This window comes from Kryptolebias marmoratus, linkage group LG4 (genome assembly GCF_001649575.2).
Source record: "Kryptolebias marmoratus isolate JLee-2015 linkage group LG4, ASM164957v2, whole genome shotgun sequence".
Lineage (NCBI taxonomy): Eukaryota > Metazoa > Chordata > Actinopteri > Cyprinodontiformes > Rivulidae > Kryptolebias > Kryptolebias marmoratus.
The window spans coordinates 27,927,725-27,951,430 of NC_051433.1; the positions used below are offsets into that span (position 1 = coordinate 27,927,725).

Consider the following 23,706-nt stretch of genomic DNA (forward strand, 5'->3'; position numbering starts at 1 on the left):
GATTGGTGCAGCGTCTGCAGTGAAGCGGGCGCTGTGCCAGTCTGTTGTGGTGAAGAGAGAGCTAAGTCAAAAGGCAAAGCTCTCGATTTACCGGTTGATCTACGTTTCTACCTTCATCTATGGTCACGAACTTTGGGTAGTGACCAAAAGAACGAGATCGCGAATACAAGCAACTGAAATGAGTTTTCTTCGCAGGGTGTCTGGGCTCTCCCTTAGAGATTGGGTGAGAAGCTCAGTCATCCAGGAGGGGCTCAGAGTAGAGCCGCTGCTCCTCCACGTCGAGAGGAGCCAGTTGAGGTGGCTCGGGCATCTGGTGAGGATGCCTCCTGGACGCCTCCCTGGTGAGGTGTTCTGGGCACGCCCAGAGGGAGACCCAGGACACGCTGAAGGGACTATGTTTATCGGCTGGACTGGGAATGCCTTGGGATTCCCCCGGAGGAGCTGACCCAAGTGGCTGGGGAGAGGGAAGTCTGGGTCTCCCTGTTTAGGCTGCTACCCCAGCGACCCGACCCCGGATAAGCGGAAAAAGATGGATGGATGAATGGATTCCATTTGACATCCCCTAACAATGGGAAAAAATGTCCTAAATTAAAATTCTAGCATTTCTTGAAGAAATGTATATTGCCCGCTGCCTTTCATGCAAGAATTTTAAGCTAAACTTTTCCTATGATGAGACAGACTTATAACCACTGTGATCAAACCATTTAAGTGACGTTATGTTCGATCTCATGAAATATTGTGAGATCTTGCAAGATGTTATTGTGCTCAGAGTACGTTTAGCGAATGACACTTAGCTACTACCACATCAAATTTAAGGCCAAAATCTTATCATAGTTATAGCCAGTTTTGTGTTTTTTGAAGTGAGTTGGTTTTGGTGGACTATTTTAATTTTGGTTGACTCCAAATGTTACACTGCTGTAGATGTAAATCCAATGATTACTGTCTGAAAGTTTCAAAGAAACTCATCAAGTGGTTCATGAGATACTTTCCGAATGCTACAGAAAGCTCAACTGCTGCAGTGGGAATGTTTGTGGAAGATTATATAGAATTTTTCATCAAGACAAAACATAAGCCTTGGCCCACAAAATGTAATCAGTACTCACATAAATCCCCCTTACTTCCAGCTAAATATTTACCACATCATGACCAACACACTGCCTCTATACGACACAGTCAAACCCTGCACTATGTGGACCAGACGCCAGCAGGTTAAGCAGAATTTATGAGCTGGTCGTCTGTGACTGTGTTTGTGTGCCACCACACTTCAGCTCTGGAGGTAAAAAAACCAAAGGGACATTTTAAAGTCTTAAAGCTAAACCCCAAACACAATGATTTTACTATACTAATACAAAGAAAACAATTGGGATTGAAAGTCTAACAATATTTGGCCTGGAGACAAAAATGTGATTGCAGAGTCCAGAAAACTTTCTTGAAGATGCTAAAACAAAATTGTTAAAGTTCAAAACATACAAACACAAGCTAAAATGAGTAAAATGGTAGCTAAAACCTGCAAAGCAGTAGCTAAAAGCTTAAACTGAAGCAAGTATTCTGAAGTAGATTTAAAAGAAGATAAAGTGTTTGAAAGATTTGAAAAGTATGTAAATAAAGTTAAATATGTGAAAAAGTATAAAAGTTAGTTAAACGAAATGTCAATCAGTAATGTCCTGAATGAACTGAATGTATTTATTTATGTATAAAATAGGTTTTGATGTAATCGTTAAAATAGCTGAAAGTATTCTGAAGTAGTCCAAAAAAACTTATAAAATGAACTACAAACAGGAAAACAATAGTGTGCGTGTTGACTCAGCATTCACACTCCTTAGTAGAATCTGAAGTAAATATGTAAATTCCAACTAATTAAAGGAGATGAACTTCACTTTATCTTAAGAAGCATTTTGTTTTGTTTTAGAGATGATCCACGTTTGCGCTACATTTTTAGAATTATACTGCCACCATTTGGTTGAGCAATAATACTGCCACAGTGCTGGCTTTAGTTTATCTAAGTGCTCCTATGTGCATCATTTTTAACTATTTACAGTGTCTTGCAAAAATATTTTTACCTCTTACTAATCTTTCTATTTTGTTGCCTTGCAATATAGAATTTAAATAGATTTTTAATATAATAGTTCTACAAAAAATACTTCAAATTAATGGAGTAAAATGAGGAAAGTAACTAGTTTTAAATAATTTAAATATGAATATATAAAACTGAAAAATTATGCTGTTTATCTATTCAGCCCTCAAAATTCAATAGTATGTGCAGCCATTTTCAGCAGCAGTTCCATTATCAGGTGTATTCAGGTCCGTCTCCATGATCTTGGTCCTTCTAATCAGTGGAGTTTTCGCCATCCTTCCTGACCAAACTGCTGCAGCTCCTTCAGGTTGGATGGTGCTGCTTGCAATTCGCAATTCTGTTGGTAGTTAATGAATTTTCTTGAACTACATGCAAAGTTGCAGTGCGTCATCATGGATCTTCCCTCAATAATAAATCAATTTGTTGTTGATGACCATGACTGGGTGGGATAGGACATTATATGTATACAGGGCTCTCAAGTCTCACACATTGACCGTGTGACACACACACACACACACACACACACACACACACACACACACACACACACACACACACACACACACACACACATATATATATATATATATATATATATATATATATATATATATATATATATATATTCTGCAACTTTTTTTTTTAACAAAATTTTTCAGCACATTTGGTCCCGATATGGAACAACAGATGCATCTCGATAAAACAAAGGAGAAAGGTATTTGGTCTGTTCTACACTTTATGTAAGAAAATGGCAACCTTTTATCATATGATGACTCTAAGAAAATAAACATTAAATTTTGATCTTTAATTATAAATGGTTGTGACTTTATAGACAGATGTAATAATAAATTCATAAAGAACACTGACCTCAGTTTTCTTCCCCTGTGCAATGAGAAGAAAACATTTGTTTCATAATTCTGATAATATCTCTATTAAAAAAAATCAGAACCAAATATCTATCTTTTCCACTCCCACCAAAAACTAAAGACACTCATTTCAAAATTATGTATGAAATTTATCCTTTGTAATGACTTTTTGCAAAAATCAATTTCAAATCAATTTCACATCAATTTTCAGCAGCAGTTCCATCATCAGCTGTGCATTTTGTAATTTAGATGTTGAGACAGCAGAACCCCTTCATTCATGTGTTTTGGAAGGATTTTCAAGGTTGGATCCTATCTAAGAATTATTTTCCACTTAAATTTTGCTATAATAAAACCTGGTTTAATAACAGGGGATGAAGAATTAAATTATGATAATAACAGTTTAATCCTTATGCCCAGATTTGTTATTCAGAAATGCAGTTTTTCTAAAACTTTCAATAAGGAAAAAAAAAAAAATTGCCAGGACCCCCTATTCTATTTCATTTATTTTTTGTAATATGTAATGAACACTTTGATCAGACAAGACCTACTTTAAAAGTTATTAATGACGAAGAGAACAGGCAGCAACAACACTGACCAATGACAAGGACCAATCACATGAACCAACAACATGGACCAACGACACTGACCAATCACAGAAGTTAAAGACGCGCTGACAGCTACACGAACCAACAGCGTGAAAAAACAACTGCAAGGTGTACACTACTTTACTGCAGATGAGTTGGCAAGATCGCAGTGAGTTATAACCACAGCAGCTAGAGACATACGATACATAGACATATGCAGCATCTACATGTGCAACATGAACATATCCATAAAGCATCAAGACCACAGACATCAACCAAAGACACATAGCAACAGCATAGACCAACTACATCTACACATATGACTTCTACTTTTTTTGACACAATGGAACCCCATATTCTACTTTTTCTGACACAAATGGAACCCCATAGGAGATAAAGATGTAGGCATGAAAGAAAGCTTTTCAAAGTGATTGAATGACAGCAGGGAGTTCTGTCTGAGCATCAAGAGGAGGCCTGGAAATGTTCAGGTTCGCTAAAGCTACTAATTACTAATAAATAACAAGAGACAGCTGTTTACTGATCAGTATTTACAATATATCAGCTGAGAGGATGGAGAGAAAGAATCAAGACAGACAGGAGAAGGAGACAGGTTGGACTAATGTTAGCTGGAAGTGTAGAAACAGTCACTTAATACCAAAGGATTTCAATTTAAATATTGTTTATATTAAAAATGTGCATTAGCAAGGTGTGTAATTTATTTAAAGCTATTAAATAATACTTGTTTGACCATATGACTTAGAAAAGAACACAGAGAAGGAATGAAGGAGACAGACATGAGATCAGTGATCAGCTGCTGTAGAGGAGACCAGAGAGGACATCAGGTAGGTCTAATTCTGCTAGTGAGGCCACAAAAACCTAGATGCCCAGGAGGGTTTGAATTTCTGCTGACCACCACTGTGTCAGTTTGGGGAAAATAGTGCAGGCAGACATGGCAAGACCAACACCACAGAGGAGAAAGTGGACAAGAGAGGTGAAGATGATGATGATGAGGAAGAGGAACAGAGAGGTGCTGAGGAGAGGGTTGGGGCAAGACCTTACTTAGAAGATCCATCTGAATGGCCTTCACCACAGGAAGTGGGGGACTCATTCAGGCAGTTCATGGTTGAGAATGACCCACAGAGATGTTCTGACGAGCCATACCCCATATCGGGTATTATATGTTATAAGTCCATGAAAAAAAAAAAATGTTCACGTAAACAGGTAAAAGAAAAAAAAAAGGGGGAGGGGGTGTAATGTGTCTGCATACCCCTCAGAAAGTAGGTAGGTGCACCTCTGCATGTCCACTTTGCAAATTAATTATTTGTGTGCAAAGCTGCCGCTGATCCCGTCCTGGATTACAAATGTAAATATAAATATAATGTAAATATAATTTTGAATGTATTGTTTTTTCACTGACTCTGTAGTGCTAATATAAATCCCTGTGTTTCCAACCCCGAATAAAAGAGGATGGTTGAATGTACAGCTGGCAATTCCACAACACAAAACTGTCTTTTGGTTTAATTTGATATTCTAAGAAATTAATTTATGTAGTGTGGGATCAGGCAAGCAATAAAGTTATAAAATGATTTCATAAAGTTAATTTGTAGTTCTAAACATATTTTGAGTGTTTTTTACTCATTTTTTGTCTTGCCACCATTGATATTCCTCCCTCCTACAGCCTAATCAACATCACCAAATATGCAAATTAGGTGATGACGTCATCTAACGACTTCTAGCAGCTAAAAATCTCACTCCAAGCTCAGATCAAAACTTGAGAGCCCTGTATATATATTCAAAATAACATTTCTGAAAAGACTTTAATCAGTTTTTGCAATTTGCTAACTTGTGCCAAGCACAAGGGACAATAAGAAGAATGCTAAATACACCACATGTGTGTTGCTCAAAGAGAGTAGGCTGTTGCAGCCTTTAGTTTGTATTGACTCTGAAAGCTGATGAGTTGTAGATGTACTTTACTCTCTGAACGTTTCATTAAAATCCGTCCCACCCCCACACACACACTCGCACACTTCCATACATAATATTATCGTTTTTTTCAGCGGCAGGCGATGATTACAGTTCTTGAAATTAGATATTTGTGAAAAACCTTCATTGTCATTCGGTTAAACCCGGATCCACTCGGACACACTCGGAAATCATGGGCGTATCTCTATGTCGTGCATCTCGGATGATCCCCAGGTGGGCGGAGCTTAGTAGGAGGAAACTGTACAGCTGGCAAAACGCTCCTAAGAAACCCGGCGACGAGCATCCATCCATACCCGGCAGTTTACTCATACATTCACACCGCTTTCAGCACTACTAATATAGTTTGTTTGTTTGTTGTTTAAGAGAGAGAAAACTGTAAAGACAAGCTCAAGTTATTAATAATATCAGTGTTAGGCACCTAAAAAAGAATATACACTTGAATGCTTCAGTTTGTAGAAATATCTGTGAAGAGCTCGGAGATTAACGTTTCAGAGAAAACTGCCGCAGGATGGAGACGCAGATACATGTGCCTGTCGGGTCGCCGGTGATTAGAAAAATTCCTGTTTTCGTGGACGAACACAACGTGACGGAGGGGGCTTTACAGCTCATTAAAGAGCTGAGACCGTCGTGGGACCGGAGCACCGTGAACACTAAGGTAACACCACCCGCTGGACTTGCTGTATGCTAGGCTAGGCTAACTAAGACTGACAGCTCTATAGCATCAGGGGGAGGAGGGCCGTGGAAACATCCGCCTGTTTTATTTAGTTTACTAAACGCTGCATAGCTGGCTTCACTTCCCCCTTATTTATTCATGACAAACGTTTATATATTGATAGATTCTAATAGTTTTTTTTTTTTTTTTACAATCAGATCTTTTACTGTCAGCTTAACAAGCTGATACCTTAAAAAGCAACAGCTTTCTTACATCTGCTTCTTTTGAATTCCGCTTTTTATGTTCAAACTACACAACAAATAAAAACAAATGAGTCAATTTGTGTTCGGGTTAGTTTGGTGGGATTTAAAGCTCAGATTGGAAAGAATATGTTAGAAGCCTTTCCACAGCAGCCCTTTTGTACCATTAAAAAGTTTGGTTTCTTTATCGTCCCAGTCCAGGTGTATCAGAGCGTCCCATCACACCTCATTAAGGTGTTTGCTGTATAAAAAGCAAACATCTTACCTTTAATTTATGAAAGGTCCCAGATTAGGGTTGTTGTGTAGTTCACAACAAACACATAATATTAATGGCTGGATTTAAAGTTTAGTTTCCAGCTTTTGGCCATGTGTGTTCGTTTGTAAACCAAATTCAAATTACGTTACTTTTTAAACATTTTTTGTTACATGTTAGTATATTTCTTATACATATGTAACAAAAAACAATGCAGTCAAATTTGTTTTTATCCTTTTGCTAAAGAAAAAAAAAGAACTAAAACATCAGTGAAATACATTAAACTGAAAATCTTTGAATTTTGGTTCAACAAATTGAAAAAAGGAAAAACAAATTGATAAAAATGTCCTTGACAAACAGTATGATACCTTAACGTATTGTTTTTGTTGCACAACCTAACCTTAACCCTAATAATTACAGTCATGTGATGTCTTTAGCTCTCTCTGTAACTTCTGCACCTGTCCACATGTGCTTTGGTCCACTCCTCATAAACAAACTGCTCCATCTGTCTCAGGTTTGAAGGGGTTTTTTCTCCAGATAACATGTTTTAGGTCCTTCCACAGATGTTCAACAGGATTTAGATCAGGGCTCAGAAGGACATTTTAGAATAGTATAATATTTGGTTCTGAGTCATTCTTGGGTGTTTAGCTGTATGTCTTGGGTCATTATCCTGTTGGAGAGTCCATGACTTGTTACTGAGACCAACGTTTCTCACACTGGGCTGCACATTTCACTCCAGAAGGCCTTGATAGTCTCAAGATTTTATTGTAACCTGAACAGATTCAAGATTGTACTTTTCCACTTCCTGAATCCTTGTATCATTCGTTCTTTCGATTTTCAATTGACTATCAAAAATCAAATAATGAAAAAAAATGGTTATTTTGTTGTTGTTGTTTTTTTATTATAACACCAAAAACAAAAAAAATGCCTGTTTTTTCATATTTCACTTTTAGGCTAAGATCGAAAGCACGAAATGGAAAAACAGGCAGCAGGACAAAATTTTATTGTAATATTTAATTGGTCGGGTTAAGTTGACCTGGAAGTTTGGTAAGGAGCGCTAGCAAACAACAAACGTTAGCTTGTTACCAGCCACTATAGATATTGTTTACATAGACACCTCGAAGACTGGTGCTGTCTATTGGAGCTGACAAGTCAGTGCGGCCGCCATCTTGGCAGGGGTCCTTCACGTGCCCCCCAGTTCATTTCTTTGTACTGAGGAAGCTGTATGTCCAACTAAAATAATCAGAACTCTTTGAATCTTTACCCGATTTTCACACAATTTGGTTTGTTACAAACAGCAGAGATGTAGTTCTGATACAGGATGCTTTCACACATTAAAAATATGTGCTTTCATGCTAAAATATTTTGTTCTATGCTGTTTAACAAAGACATACATTTATTAATATTCCATACTATGTCTATTTCAATATATTTCATATTTTAATAAATAACGTTAGCTACAATGACATATTATAATAAATGGTCAAATAACCAAAATTATTGTTTAATCTTACTTGTAAAAAGTAATCCCACGTGATATTAAATCCGGTCATAGCTACTCTCTCTGTGGTTACTTCTGTTGGCTCTTACAGAGAAGAGAGATCTGTCCAACATGGCGACGACGGTGAATGCGCTCCGGGACATAATGAGGCATCTACATATTTAGATTTGTTCAGTATCGATCAGTCAGGACCAGATAATCCAGTCAGACCCATCAGCCATGGAGACTTACGTATTGTTTCGAGGATCAAACCGCTGTTAAACGAGTCCTCGATCAGTGGTTTTAGCGCTGCCATAGTAACCACTACATGACCTGAACTGCTGCATAGAGCCACTTCCAGGTCACCTAAACCTGACCAAATAAATATTAAAATCAAATTCTGTCCTGCTGCTCGTTTTTCGATTTCGTGTTTTCGATCTTAGCCTAAAAGTGAAATATAAAAAACCAGGCGGTTTTTCATTTTTGGTGTTATAATAAAAAACAAAATAACCAGTCCATTTTTCATTATTTGATTTTTGAATGCCAATTGAAAATGGAACGAACGAATGACACAGATTTTCCTGGTCGACAGTTTATATGACCTCTACTCTTCTTTCCCTTTCATTCTCTTCATTCATCAAAGTACTCCTTCCATCTTCTCATCACATTCTCCTCTCTTGTTCGAACATTACCATTTCTACCTTTAACAAGCCTAACCTGCTGCACCTCCTTTCCAGCCTGGTCCCTCTGTCTTGCCAGTCAATACAAGTCCTTCTCTCCCTCCTTAGTGTCCAGCCCTTTGTACAACTCATCATACGCCCCCCGTTTTGCCTTTGCTACCTCCCTCTTTGTCCTACGTTGAGTCTCCCTATATTCCTGCCTACTCTCTTCAGTCCTCTCGCTGTCCCATTTCTTCCTGGCTAACCTCTTCCTCTGGCTAATTTCCTCCACTTCACTATTCCACCACCAGTTCTCCTTATCATCTTTTCTTTGTCCAGATGGCACACCAAGTAACTTCCATCCTACCTGTCTGTCTAATCACTGTTGCTGTAGTAGCCCAGTCATCTGGAAGCTCTTTCTTACCACCCGGAGTCTTTAACAGCTCTTCTCTGAACTAGTCACAACATTCTTCCTTCCTTCCAGGTTACCTCTTCTACACAGAATGTAGTCTACCTGTGTACTCCTTCTTCCACTCTTATAGGTCACCCTGTGTTCCTCCATCTTTTGGAAATAGTTGCTGACTACAGCCATTTCCATCCTCTTGGCATAATTCACCACCATCTGTCCTTCCTGGTTCTTTTACTTGACACCAAACCTGCCCATCACCTCCTCGTCTCCTCTGGTTCCTTCACCAACATGTCCATTCAGATCTGCTCTGATCACCACTCTCTCCTCCATGGGAATACTCCCTGTCACTTCATCAAGATCCTTTCAGAGTTTCTCTTTCTCTTCTACATCACATCCAACCTATGGAGCATAACCACTGACGACGTTGAACATCATACCTTCTACTTATACCTTCAGACACGTCACCCCATCTGACACTCTTTTCACCTCAACTACATTCCTTGCTAACTCCTCCTTCAGGACCATCCCTACTCCGTTTCCCTTCTCAGCTTAAAGGTGAAATAAAAAGTGTTTTGAAGTGAACATAAATAAAAAGAAAGTTATAAAAGGTGCTTTTTTTCTGAGTCTCTCATTAAAAAAAATTACACTCATTTAAAATTCATAATAAAAGATTGAAAAAATTACTAGGATCTCTTCGGCACTTTCTGTGATCATTCGGAAGTGTGACTTATCACATGCCAAGCACATTAACACAAACAAGGTACTAAATGGCAAATTCAATGATAAACACTGCGACAGTAACCTCCTCAGTGTCCTACATCACCAACCAAGAAGTTAGCACCACCCACACAATCACCGCACTTTGAGATTTTCACACAAAAGCTCTAAAAACAAGTCATTAACATTTTAAATCAGAACACTGGACAACTGAAATATTTTAAAATAGTGTTTAACTAAAAGAAAAACACGAAAACTAATTTTTATATTTTATTTCATTTACTTATTTATTTGTCAACACTACTGGTGGCTGTTGTTGTTAACCCGGGCCTCGAGTGATCCGGTATGGTGTTACTTGGTTGAACTTGCATGTTAGTTTTGGCAGAAGTGTTTTTCACCGGATGCCCTTCCTAACACAACCCTCACCTTTTACCTGGGCTGAGGACCAGCATGAGAAATACACTGGTTTGTGCTCCCCAGTGGCTGGGTTTATAATACAAAATAAAATATTTTGTTATTTATATGTATTTTGTTTTTAATACACAGATATAAATAAAGTGACTGGGAGAACGCAAATAAACATATTTACAGTCAGTCTGTTTAAAATCAGTAAGAGCGTTTTTTTTAGGCCTGTGACGATAAACGATAAATCAATTAACCGCAAGATAAAAAAAATGAGGTCGACAAGTTTCATTTATCGGCGTTATCGTTCCTTCCTGTCTCTGTCTCTTTCTATTGAAGACATTGGAGGACAAAAGGCTCCGGTGCTCTTCACTGACCCCCTCCCTTTCTCTTAGCATAAGGGGGCGTGGCCTATCGCATCAGGTAGCCAGCCGTGGCGCCTCAGCTTTTAGCTCTGCAGCGTTAGCCCCCGCTAGGAGTTAGCAAGCTAAAGAAACGCTGTTTGATATTGGGGGAAAAACAAAATGGAATTGGTTTCAAGCTGGAAGTAACAGCAGCGGTGTGGGAGCACTTCGGATTTGAACCAAATGACCGAGGCGAACCGCTGAACCTTTGTGAGCTGGTATGTCGCCGTGTGCTTTTGTTAGTTTGCACTTTTAGTTTATAAAACTGTCAGTTTTGTCCGTCTTCTCTATCTAAAAGTAATGATTATTACTTTTTGAAGAGCAGTTTAGTTTACAGACTTAATAATCCGTACTGTTTTGGTTGAATGTAGGTTTTATTTCCGTATTTTTTTATTTTTTTTTAGTTTTTATTCAAGTGCATTTTTTGTTAACAGAGACTGAGAGTCCATTTTATTCTTGTTTTTGGTCGTTTTGTTTATTTTGTGTTCCAGTTCCAGTGTTAAGTGTTCTTTTGAAAGTAAAGTTTTATTAATCTTTGGAAGGATGTATTTGCACTATTATAGTATTATCTAGTGCTGGGCGATATGGAAAAAATCCTATATCACGATATGGATAATTTTATATCACGATAACGATATATATCACGATATACCCCAATTACGTACGTTGTCAGTTATTCTCTGAAAAATATGAAAAAAATAATCTAATTTCTTACCTTTTTCAAGCTTTATTTCGAAGTGACATTTAACTAAACTTTCACAAATGAGATCTGCTGCATTTTAGTGCAGCAATATATATGTACCTGTTACGATGTAACAGTATTAAATGACAACAGACTCTATTATCTTCGGCCGGCTATGGTTTCATTTTTCACAACTTTCCCGGCTCTTTTACAACTTGCTTGACCTTGCATTTTTTGGATTGTTAAATATTCTTTTTCGTGGTTCTTCTTTAAGTGATAGAAGAGGTTTGTTGTGTTGGCGTCAGATGAGAAAACAGTCTAATAGCAGAGTTAGCATTAGCATTAGCAGAGTTAGCATATTACCTTTTTCTGCTCCGTGTCGGACTACTTGAACCAAATCACAGACGTCCCCCCTCGTTTTGGTAAAAGTCTTTCTTCTTGGGCTGCCTGCTAGCTGTCTCTACTTGTTGCGACCCCGGGTTTGATACTTCATGCGTCTCCATCTTTTAGCACTTATGGTGAAAACACGGCGCCGCACAGAAAGCCGCTGCCGTAAAGCACGTCGCAAACCCACACGTAAAGCAGCGTCATGTCGCAAAACGGAGGTTCTTTGCAAAATAGTTATTTTTTCTTCTTATTTGTCACTTATATAAACTGAATGTATGCAAACTGACAACACTAATACGTTCGTCGTAGCCTACGTTATGAAATATTTACATGAATCATTGATACAATTATGATAGAGACGATACAAGAAAATATATCATGCTAGACACTTTTCTATCGTCCCCACGATATGTATCGTTATATCGCCCAGCACTAGTATAATCATTACATTAGTTTAAAACTGCCTCCAAACGATATTATTGTTTATCACAATTTCTGAGACAATGAATCGTCCAGCAAAATTTGTTATTGTGACAGGCGTAAACTTAGGACAGATCTTTATGGTGTTTTAGTTGATAATTTTAATGTTTTCTCAGTGCTTGTGATTATATTAAAATTTCAATCTTGATATTCAGACTATCAATATCTGATTAAAATAGATAATGAGGGATTTATATGAATCAGTATCAGAAAAACATGAAGTGTCTGATGCTGATTTTAAACTGACTGCATGACACTTTCACTTGTGTTTCCACTCTCATTAGGTGTACTTTTTCATCAAAAAAGTGTCATAAGTTTTAGGCAGCAACGGTAATAATAGTGGAATTTAAATAAAAATACAAACCTCCATGTAGTATGTTTTATTTTGTTGGTCTGAATTCTTTGTTTTAATATCAAGATGCTGTTAAACTCTGACAGTTTTACTGAAGGTATGGGATGTGCATTTTAAGAAAAAACACTCTTTGAATTTGTTTATAACTGTTTGATTATTCTTGGAATATTAAACCTATTTAACTAGACTTCACATATTTGAAAAATACTGCCCTACCTGAGTTATCATACCATCAGAACCTCATACCAGGACATGCCAACTTGCTGCATGTTTAAAAAATGTGAATTGAAGTTGTCTGTGTCGATTCTCAGTCATTGCACATCCTAAGAATTTCAAAAACAAAGCAACTGGCCTTTGTCTCTGTAGTTCAGAGGTTCCCAAAGATTTTCTTCTGGGCCCCCCTATGGATTACAATAAAATACCCCCCCCCCCAAAAAAAAAAAACAAACAAAAAAAACCCACATATCATTCAACCAGACATACATCTATACACATATTTTGTTTTCAAACTCCACTGAAATTTATTTCACACTTCAGATTGCAACAAAACAAACTACAAACCATCTTTACCTGGGTTTCCCCCAGAAAAGAGACTAAGACCGGTGGTAGGTGGCCATTCGCCAGCCAACCGTGATCTAGTAAAAAAGACTATTTATTATTTAAAATAGGGCTATTTATTATGTAATATTGTAAGAAATCTGTATCAAATAGTTACACAACTACAGTTTTACAGAAAGGCACTTTTGAAATACTTTTTTAAACAAAAATACAATTAAAAATAAATACTAATTTATTGCACCCAATTTAAATCCTAATTTAAGTCACATTTACAAATAAATCAAATTAACATAAATGAAAAAGTGCAAACAAAGCACCAACACCAGGCCAATGAATAAGAACAGACAACTCTGAAAAACAGAGAGATGCTGTACTGTACTGTGCATATCTAATGCTGAATTTAATAGCATCATCATTTAATGTTAAACAAGGATAATATTTTCATTAAGCACAAAATATGCTTACCGTATTCAGTCTTGTAAAGCCACCCTGACTGCCCGGTGGAAGCGTTTATACTTGGCACTTAAGTCGGTGCAGTATTCTCCAAAAAGACAGGGGGCAGAATGCTACGTAACCAGTGGAAATACGGTAAAAAGAGAGCAGATGGTTGAACGGAGCGTGCGGTCCACACCAAGTTATAAAAGGTGCATGACGTGACACCGCGGGGAAACTCTGCTGTACAGATGAACACTTTTGTGTAACTGTTTTTTTTTTTTTGTTCTAAAATGTAGACGAGCATTCTTTGCTGTCAGTGTTATTTCAAACATATTTCTTTTTTTTTTAAATTATTTGTAACAATATTCAACTTTGCTATCATCAATACATTTGAAAAAAGCCTCTGTGCAAAATGGGGTTTAAAAACCCGTCCCCGTCAAAAACCTGTTCATTATGCTTAGTCAGGCACTGTTTTTTTTTTTTCATTAATCCATACTGCTTTTCGTGCCCCCCCTTCAATGGCGCTGCACCCCACACTTTGGGAACCACTGCTGTAGTTGTAGACATTTTAATTCTCATCCAATGAACTTTTTGAATTCAAAGGAAAAGTGTGGAGTTCCAAGTTTTTAATAAGAAGTCAGGTGATCTGTGAATGTAAGCTGAAATCACAAGCTAATTCCTCCCCCTTGCTTCCCTCTTAAAGGTCATTCAGGTCTTTGTAAGGTCTTGTTTCACAAGAGAGATGCTTTGGTCACCTGCATGAAGGTGTAAATTGGAGTGAAAATGATTGGGAATCAGGCTTAACGTTCCATTGTGGGTTTTGAAAAGCTGAAACCTCAGACCTCCACTGTTTAAAGTAGGTCTTTTTCTTTTGATGTAAATGGTTTCCTTTACCCTGTCTCAAACAATACATCTTCTCTGTCCAAAATATGAACATTGTTGTCCTCAAAAAGTGTCTCTTATCTTTGAGGTGTAGGTGAACAGCTGAGTCCTGTCCTGAAGAACTGGCCTTCCTGTGTTGAGCCATACATTTATGGACAGGCTGTTTAGTTTCACCTATAGAAAACCCTTGATTCACTTGAGCATTTGGACAGGAAGATTTGTCCCTTGTCAAGCACCCCTCACACAGAGGTTCTAAAAAACCAAAATGTGCCACAAGCTAAACACAGCTGTCCTCTCTTTTAAACTGTAGACACAAGTTGTGCAGTCAAACCAGCCAACATACTGAAGGAGCCATCATTGTCCCATGCTAGCTGCACATAATGAAATGTTTATCAGTCTGAGGCCCCGTCCACACAGAAACAGCATTTTAGGAGCCCTTAAGTGATATTTTTTGAAACCAAACTTCAGTGTGAGAAAATCCCTAACTGTCACCATTGTGTCCTTGTGTGGACAGACAAAACACAACTATTTTTAAATGCTGATGTCATAGTCCCACTTCTAACTTCATCTATGACCCCAAATGTTAGGGAAGTAACAGCAGTAATCTAACAAGGTTGAATCAAGTCCTCTGGACGGGTTCTTCTTTGCTGAAAACATTTTGTCTTTTTTCAAAAAGACTTATTCAGTCTGAAGAGCTGCTAGCAAACTCAGCCTTATAAGCAGCACCTTTACATAGTAAATAAACCAGTTGCTGGTGACACCCAAAACTAGTTGTTCACATGCAAAAGAAGGACCATCAGCCTAATGACTGATGGTTAGGGCCAGCAGTAATGACAGATTACATTCTTGTGTTTGTGCTGTAGACATGCTGTAAAGGTGTTTACTGTAGAACTTCAATGGACAGACAAGGTTGATTAACAATAAAATGACCTTAAATAGAGCAGAGCTAAAACCCTAAGTTCACCAAATAATCCAAAGCCAAAATGTTTTGGACATTATAAAACTGTCAACAATTCAGAACAAAAACAAAACCTAAATGTTGCAGAAATAACTACAATATACATAAAGTATGCTTTTAAAAGATGTAAGAAATGCAATAGTTTAAAAGAAACTTGTGTATAATTCACTAAGCTACTCCTCTGCTTGATATCTTTATGTCCGTGTTTCATGTCATGTTTTCAGTTTCTGGTGTATTTTTGTGGCATAGTTACAGTGTTACATACAGGCCCGGTATAGTTACTACAGTGTTTGGGTTGTGTTTTTTTTTTGTGTGTGTTTCCATGTGGATGAAAACATTTCTAGAAAAAGTTTTGTGTTTATGAGAGAGATGATCATTTTGGAAAGGCAGTGTTCCCGTGTGGAAAGTGCCTGATTCTAAGCTTATCTCTGTTTGTCGATAAATTAATCGCAGGTCTTTGTAGTGTATTGTGTGGTTTAGAAGAGATCAGTTTTGTTGGAGGACAGGCGTGTATGTGCAGTCATAACAGGGATTCCTGTGCATCCATCTTTGTGGGCAACAATGTGTGGAATGTCAGATATGTGTGAGTGAGCGTCTGAGCTGAGAGAGATGCAGGCAACATGTATGTTGTTGTTGTGTTTTCTGCAGGAGGGTGACCCAACCACCCCACTATATTTTATTGGAGTGATGTGGTTCCCTCAGACAATTAAGGTCAAGTTCTAGATGCACAAGGCTTTTTGCCTACTTGTCATTTCATAGTAGATAGACTAAACTTGATGATAACCCCAGCCTGGTGAGGAAATATTTAGTTCCATGAAAGAAAAACTTCAACTGAGTATGTCTGAAACAGCTCATAAGGTACTCTCATCAGTTTTGGTGTACTATTGACCTTTCATTGAAGGGTTGCAGCAATTGGTCAACATAACTGACGGCCTTGACTTAAAAAATGTGGTTGGTGCGGATTTTTTTTTTTTTGTGGAGTTGTCCTACACAGAACCATTAATAGGCTGCCCTGGTCATAAAGAACCATGTAAATGTTTTGGGAACTTTAATGTAAGACCTGAAGACATATTGCCTCTATTGGTAGCCAAGAAATACCAACAAGGAAGAACTTTGAGGGAAGTGGGAAGTAGGGAGTGGGGGGACGAGACGGAAACTTTCAAAAAGGTAGGAGCACTTCATTGGAAACAAACTACATGTTGAATTCAGATTGTTTAAATCAGAACTTTCCTTCCACATAAGTGCAACTGCAATGGATGGACATCTGAAAAAAACCTTAGAACTCTGATACCAACTCTTGATAGGTTTTAGTGAGTAAGGTTGGTGCATCATGTCATCCTTTTTTTTATTGTTCCTGTTTGTACAGTGATGTTTGAGTCTCATGGACATCAACATATATAACTAGAGAGAGGACCAGAAGGCAGAAGTTGAAGCCACAAACAATGAGCGTCCCCTACTGGCCACCTACAGTAAAAAAATTTTTAAGACCGTACGTGGCACTTCCGCATTGAGGGAACAGCCCCAAGTCCTTCGTGCGCAGAATCTGGCTCCAAAAGAATAATATGACAGCATCCATTTTGGCTTCTGTTTTGAACAGCGTAGGTTAATGGAGTTGTTTCAACCATCTTGTAAAAATTGCTTTGCATCATATCTGGGTTTTACCAACAAGTTCATAAGTCAGTTTAAAACCATATGTCAGAAAGGCTGCATAATTTAAATCAGGAAGTAAACGTTTCCACAGAGTGGATGTGATTATCTGTGGGCTGAAGGCTCGTGACGGTGAAAACAGAAACTGTTTTATGACACATTATCTCATGCAGGTCAAAGCTGTGAGACATCTGCCATGTTGGCACTAACGGAAAGAAAACGAAAGTTTAGTTTAAAGTGTCCTTTTCTACCTTGAGCATCAGCACTTTGATACCTGGTACTTTGAATTCTTAGGTGTCTTTTTATCGCTTGCTGTTGTTACCTGCCACACAATGCAGCAGTTAGTAAGCAAAGTGGTTTCAACAAGCATCTATATGACTGAACTAACTCAAGAAGGTTTATTTATTACAAAGGCTCAACAGTAAGGTATCAAGGAAAACTTCCCATTTAAGGCAGTTTACTGTTCAATGAATAATCATTATAAATAATTGTGGTTACAATAATGACAAAAACAATCGTAAATAATGTTTTATCCATAATTGAGAAGCTCCATTCCTGAGGTGTTATTTGAACAAATACCTGAAGATTTGTGTTTACTGCCATGCAAAGTAGGGGTTTGTTTTCACCCAGAGTAAATACCCAGATGTGTTGCTGCACTGTATGATTTATTATAATTATTCTACTTTATGTATGTAACCAGCACAAGTCCTCCAAAACAAGTGTATATTGTGTATATTTTGTCAGTAGTTAGAGCTAGGAAGATTTCAGTGAGCTAGTGTACCAGTATAAATGGCAATTCCCGTACATTGATCAAACAGTTTGCTTGCTTCATGACCAGTGTTGTGACTCTAATCCTCTGTTAGTGGGTCAGTCTAAAGATCAGGAACAGTCAAGCTTGTGATGGGAACTTCTGCACATGTTTCTGTTCTTCCTCTTTCAGCTCTTCACTGATGGAACCACCAACAAGTTGGTGGGCTGCTATGTGGATGACAGTCCTGAGGATGTGGTCCTGGTCCGAGTGTATGGAAACAAGACAGAGCTAATTGTGGACAGAGATAATGAGCTCAAAAGCTTTCAGGTAGAGCTAGATGTGTTGTTGAGCTTACCTCAGGTAATTGTCGGATGTTTCAGAATAAGCTCTCTGATCTAAATTCTCTCTCTCTCTAGGTGCTACATGCTAACGGTTGTGCTCCACGCCTCTACTGCACTTTTCAAAACGGCATCTGCTATGAATTCATGCAGGGAGATGCTCTCGGCCCTCAGGATGTTCGAGATCCAACTTTGCTCCGGTCAGAATAAAACAGAGTTGTAACTTTTTTTTAGGGCTTTTATATACTTTGTTAACAAACAATAAAATGCTTATCAGTGTATGAACTAAGTGACCTGGTGTAACTGTTTGTCAGAGCTTCTGTGATGTCATTTTCCTACACAGAGGATTGTACACACAAGGCTGTTCATTAGATTGGAGGATCCACACTGGAATAAAGTCTGAAATTATTCCAAAAGCATTTAGTAAAGAGGTCGAGTCAAATACAGATGTGGAATTATCTAGAATGTTTGCTTGATTTTTCAGTTAAGCTTATGATGTTTATCGAAAACACTAAAACTGAAATGCAGATACAGGAAAAAAAAAATTCAACTGACCATTTATTTCCCATAAATAAACACTGATTTATATACTTTTTATGCATAATAAAGAATCCAAAATGGCAAACGCTGAAACCCCCCCTAATAATCATAGGCTGCTGACCAACAATTGGCATAGATACGAACCTAACATTGAAAACACAATAAAAAAAGCGAATGTGATTAGCATCATGTGTACCACTAGAAATTTATACACAAATCAAACCTTTCAAAGTCATAACTGTCAAAGACAGTTATATTGTGAAAACTAAAGCTTTTATGTACAGAAATATATTCTTCAGGTGAAGAAAAGATTAAAATGATGTGAAAACACACAACATGCTTATACAACATCAGCTATGGCAAGTCTACAAGGTGCAGCACAGATTACCATCATCTGTTTTTGACAATTGAAAGTTGATTCAAAATCCTCTATGTTTGTGACTTGATGCATCTAAAAATATATTATAACCTTCTACCCCTCCTCTCCTGGAACATTCTTTCTTTTTCTAATCTTGAAGATGAAGAGTAACTTCACCCTGTAGTGGGACTTTCTGTCACCAGATCAGACAAAGATTTTTTTTGTTGTACTCTTCTTGGTATCAGTGTACTATGAGATGTAGTCTTGTTGATGAGCTGTTCTTTCGTTCTCCTCTCAGGCTGATAGCCAGAGAAATGGCTCGCATCCATGCCATTCATGCCCACAATGGCTGCATCCCCAAACCCAACCTATGGATCAAGATGAGGAAGTATTTCTCGCTTGTGGCCACAGAGTTCACTGAACAAGCTTCCAACATCAGGTGACTTCTTGCTCCAATTCTGACTCTCAGTTCCAGAGCGGCACTCACTGTTGATAGTGATGCAAATGTTTCATGAAGTGCAGCCTAGTTTGGCTGTAAAATGAGTTTAGGTTGTCCAACAGCTGTTATTATCTCAGAGCCCCTGGTGACACAGTACTGTAGCACTTAAGGTTAGTTTGCACCTTTGAATATCGGGCGAACACTTTCTATTGTTAGATTTAGATGTTGTGTAATGTGCTAGTAATAGAAATACTGCTTTTGTGTTTTAGCCAAACCTAAAAAATCATATCAGTAATGACGTTTTAGCAATGAAACCTTTAGAATATGATAAATAAGACCCCTTTCTTATTTTTGCATGTTTGCATTCTTTTTAGTGGTATATTGAGAAAGTTGGCTATAGAAAAATAACATCACAACCTCTTCTCTTTAAGTATCTTATACATTAGCATCGTAGCATGGTCCCCATCAACATCAGATTGCCTCAGATTTATAGGTCGTCTAAAAATTCTGTGATATGGACTTAGGGACTTTGAAATGTCCCATAATACCCTCTTATACACTCACCAGCTATTTTTTTTAGGTACATTTGTTCTTTTGCTTGTGAACACAAATAGCTAGTCAGCCGATCACATGGCAGCAACTCTGTGCATTTAGACATAAATGTAGTAAATACAACTTGCTGAATTTCAAACCAATTATCAGAATGTAGAAGAAAAGAGGATTAAAGTTACTTTGAATGTGGTGTGATTGTTCGTGCCAGGCAGGCTTGTCTGATTAGTTTTTGAAACTGCTGATCTACTGGGATTTTTACTCACAACCATCTCTAAAGTTTACAGAGACTCATCAGAACTGAATTGAAGAAGTGACTAAATAATTTTAATAAAACATTGCTATATATTCAGTGGGTTGGTACTCGGCTAAAGCTACATATTTTTTTGAAACTACTTTTCAGTAGTTGGACTTTTTTATTTCATGCCACTGTTGAGTGCCGAAGTTACTGAAGTGTAGACTTTTGGTCTTAGTTATTATTATTAATTAATTTGGCATAAAAGGAAAAAAAATCCCTCTCTTTCACCACTTGCTGGTTGTTTTGGTTTATTCAAAAGCTGCATGTGAACTTTAGAGGAAAAATAATCTGTTAATAAAACACCAGAGGCTGCAGTGGAGCGACATCATCATCATCTTCATCAGGGAGTCAGCAGAGATATAATACAATAAGGTTGCACTGTATTTACTGTAATAACTTTGTAAAATTAAACAGCTTCACATATGAACCTATAATTCACTCTATATTTCAAAGTGAAGGATTGTTTCTATACTTTCATTGAAAACAAATGTGATGAACTTTTATAAAAGGGCTGTAAAGTTTGTCCTTTATAAATGACCCACAGGCTGCCTTTTAAACGCTTTTTACTGAGCCATTTAACATTTTGTTGAACTGAAACACTTTATGCTGTATTTTTTTTTAATTTGTCAGTATTCATAAAATTAAAAATTTTTTGGGCTATTATAAAAATGTTATTAACCCACAATATGATGAAACATAAAATACAGAAAAAACAGAATTAAAAAAAAAAAAACTGGGGGAAAAACAGATTTCATATGGCCTTACAGTATAATAGAAGTGCACTATATTGCTGATTTTATTTATTTATTCATGTTTATTGTTTTATCCAGTCGCCTACATCTGAATAAATACTTTCCGTTATTTTAAGTGAAAGTTCAACAGGAAGGTATCAAGAAAAAAATATATATTCAAGGCAGTTTGCTGTTTTTTAAGTCCAATAATGCAAACTCAGTCCATAAACATTTTTTATAATGATTACAATATTGATCAAAATATTCATGATGATCATTTTTTTCATAATCGAGCAACCCTAACAGGTAATATACGTAATGAGAATGCATCATGGAAACATTACATGTATGTCATATACATCAAAGGACTTCACACAGAGCGCCTAATTTTTTCTTGTTTTAACCCAGGTAAAAGGATTTTCTTGAAAGCATGTGGCAGCAGCTTTAGTTTGTAAAATCTGAAGTTAAACAACTGCTAGACCCTCTGAGAACAATTTTTGACCTCTGAATGGCAAATGTTTCCAGAGCAGCCAAAGTTAATGTGATTAGAGTGCATGAACACGTTCAGGAGGAAGAAATAATTTACAAACCACACATGTTTAACTTGTTCTTGCTAATGTCTGATAGTAAAAACAACAATGCGTTAAATTCAAAAAAATGAGCTGTATTTTTCCTTATATGTGACAGTTCTAAGCAGCAAAAGCTACTGCCCCTGACTGTAGCATAGTGCTCTTACAATAGCGTCTCTTATAGCTGATAACTTTGTTACTGTGTGAACCAACAAACTGTACACCTGTTGCTTTAAGTTAAGGGTAATAAAGTACCAATAAGTTCAGTTTCCACGTTTTTGCACACTGAACACAATAAATAATATTTACATGATATATTTAAATGTTAACTTATCTTAACCTGCAGGTCAGGGACCGTAACATAACCAAATGACTGATTATAAGTAATCTATTCACTTATACTAACAAACATTCATCAGCTGCTGGCAGGTTGTGCTTTACTGTACCTTTCACCATGTGCAAGGCCGAAGTGATGTCAGTTATTGTCATCTGCACTAGTTCTGTGAGAAAGTGTCCTGCAGCTGGCCTCACATTACATTTACATTTGTTGTAACTGGAGTTGTTTGTCCAGCCTATTCCACAGATGTGCAATGGGACTGATATCTGAAAAATTTGCCTTAAATTCATTGCATTTCTAAAACCATTTTTATGTTGTGATGGGACATCTTACTCATTTAAAATTGTCAGTGACTTTGTTCATGTACTGTCATGGACAAAAGAAAGTACATCCTCCTTAAGTTCTGGGGTTTTAGTATCAGGACATAGTACTGGTCTGGTCTTTACCAGGCTCCTAATTTATTTAAATATTACCTAAAATATACAAAAACACACAACAGATTCCACAATGTTATTGTTATTCAACAAAAATAAAGACAAAAGGAAAAAGGTCCCATCCAGCCCCAGATCCAGCAGGTTGTCGAACCTCATTAGCAGCAGTAACTCTCATCAGTGGTTTTCTGTAGGACTTTATCAGTCCTCACATGGTTGTGGAGGAATTTTGTCCCCCTTTTTTGCTGCAACAGTTCAGGTTTGCAGACAATGGTTTCTGCACAGCTCTCTTACAATCCCACTGGAGCCTGTCAGTCAGGTTGAGGTCTGGACTTTATTTGGATTATTAAAATACCTTGATTCTTTTCCTTTTCAGCTATTCTGTTCTTGGAGTGGGACTTTTTAGGCACCTTACAGTTTGATGCGACTGCAATTCAGAGGCCTGTGATGTGATTATAAGACAACTATTGATGTATCTTGAGTCATCCCCATTTTGAACAAAATCCTGAACATAGAATCTCTCAGACCTTAAAATAAATAAATAAATAACATTACTCTACACTGCAGCATAAAAAAGTTTTCATTCAATCAAAATTTGGGGATCTAAATCAGGGGTGGAAATTAAAAATTTTGTCCACCAGCCATAGTGGCTGGTGGACACATTTTTTTACCAGCCACTCAAATATTTTACCAGCCACTATTTTTTGTTGTGACAAAAAGTAATTTCATATGATGATGATGATGATGATGGAGGTGAGTGGAAGCAGTTGTTGTGCCCTACAAGCTGAACAATACCTCTTTCTGGACACTGCATGGAAATAACTAGACTTTTCTTATTTTATTTTTTTACGCACACTGACCGACGTCATGACGTCATTGATTCAGTTAAAAAAAAAAACATTGTTTAACTTTCGGTTCTTCCTGTGACTACTCTTGAAAAACAGAAAATAAAATAGCTTCTCATCACAACACCTAATTGGTGTTAGACTGCGTGTAATCTGTAGTGGATCGAGTGCATCATATGGGTTTGCAGTGAACTGTTGTAATATTTTTATTATTCAGGCGGTTTTCTCCGCCTGAAGTGATATTTCGCTTTTATCTAAATACCATTCGGGTTGAATGTTATTTAGATCATTAATTATCCAACAACTAGTTAATTTACCAAAAAGTCCTTAACTGTGTTTATTCCTCTCATCATGGACAACAAGTCCTGTGAATTTGGAGACATTTGTTCTTTTTTT

At 37.3% G+C, this 23,706-nt stretch overlaps 1 protein-coding gene across 2 annotated transcripts in view; it reads left to right on the top strand.

Moving 5' to 3' along the window:
* The first annotated feature begins 5,741 nt into the window (after positions 1-5,741).
* The window catches only part of etnk2 (ethanolamine kinase 2), a 29,765-nt gene continuing 11,800 nt past the window's right edge, over positions 5,742-23,706 (top strand). For both annotated transcript variants that reach the window (XM_017437984.3, XM_025011062.2), the window contains exons 1-4: positions 5,742-6,162; positions 18,065-18,202; positions 18,292-18,413; positions 19,410-19,550. In XM_017437984.3, the coding sequence (XP_017293473.1) occupies positions 6,016-6,162; positions 18,065-18,202; positions 18,292-18,413; positions 19,410-19,550 (548 nt within the window). In that variant the 5' untranslated portion in view covers positions 5,742-6,015. The remainder of the gene's footprint in view (positions 6,163-18,064; positions 18,203-18,291; positions 18,414-19,409; positions 19,551-23,706) is intronic.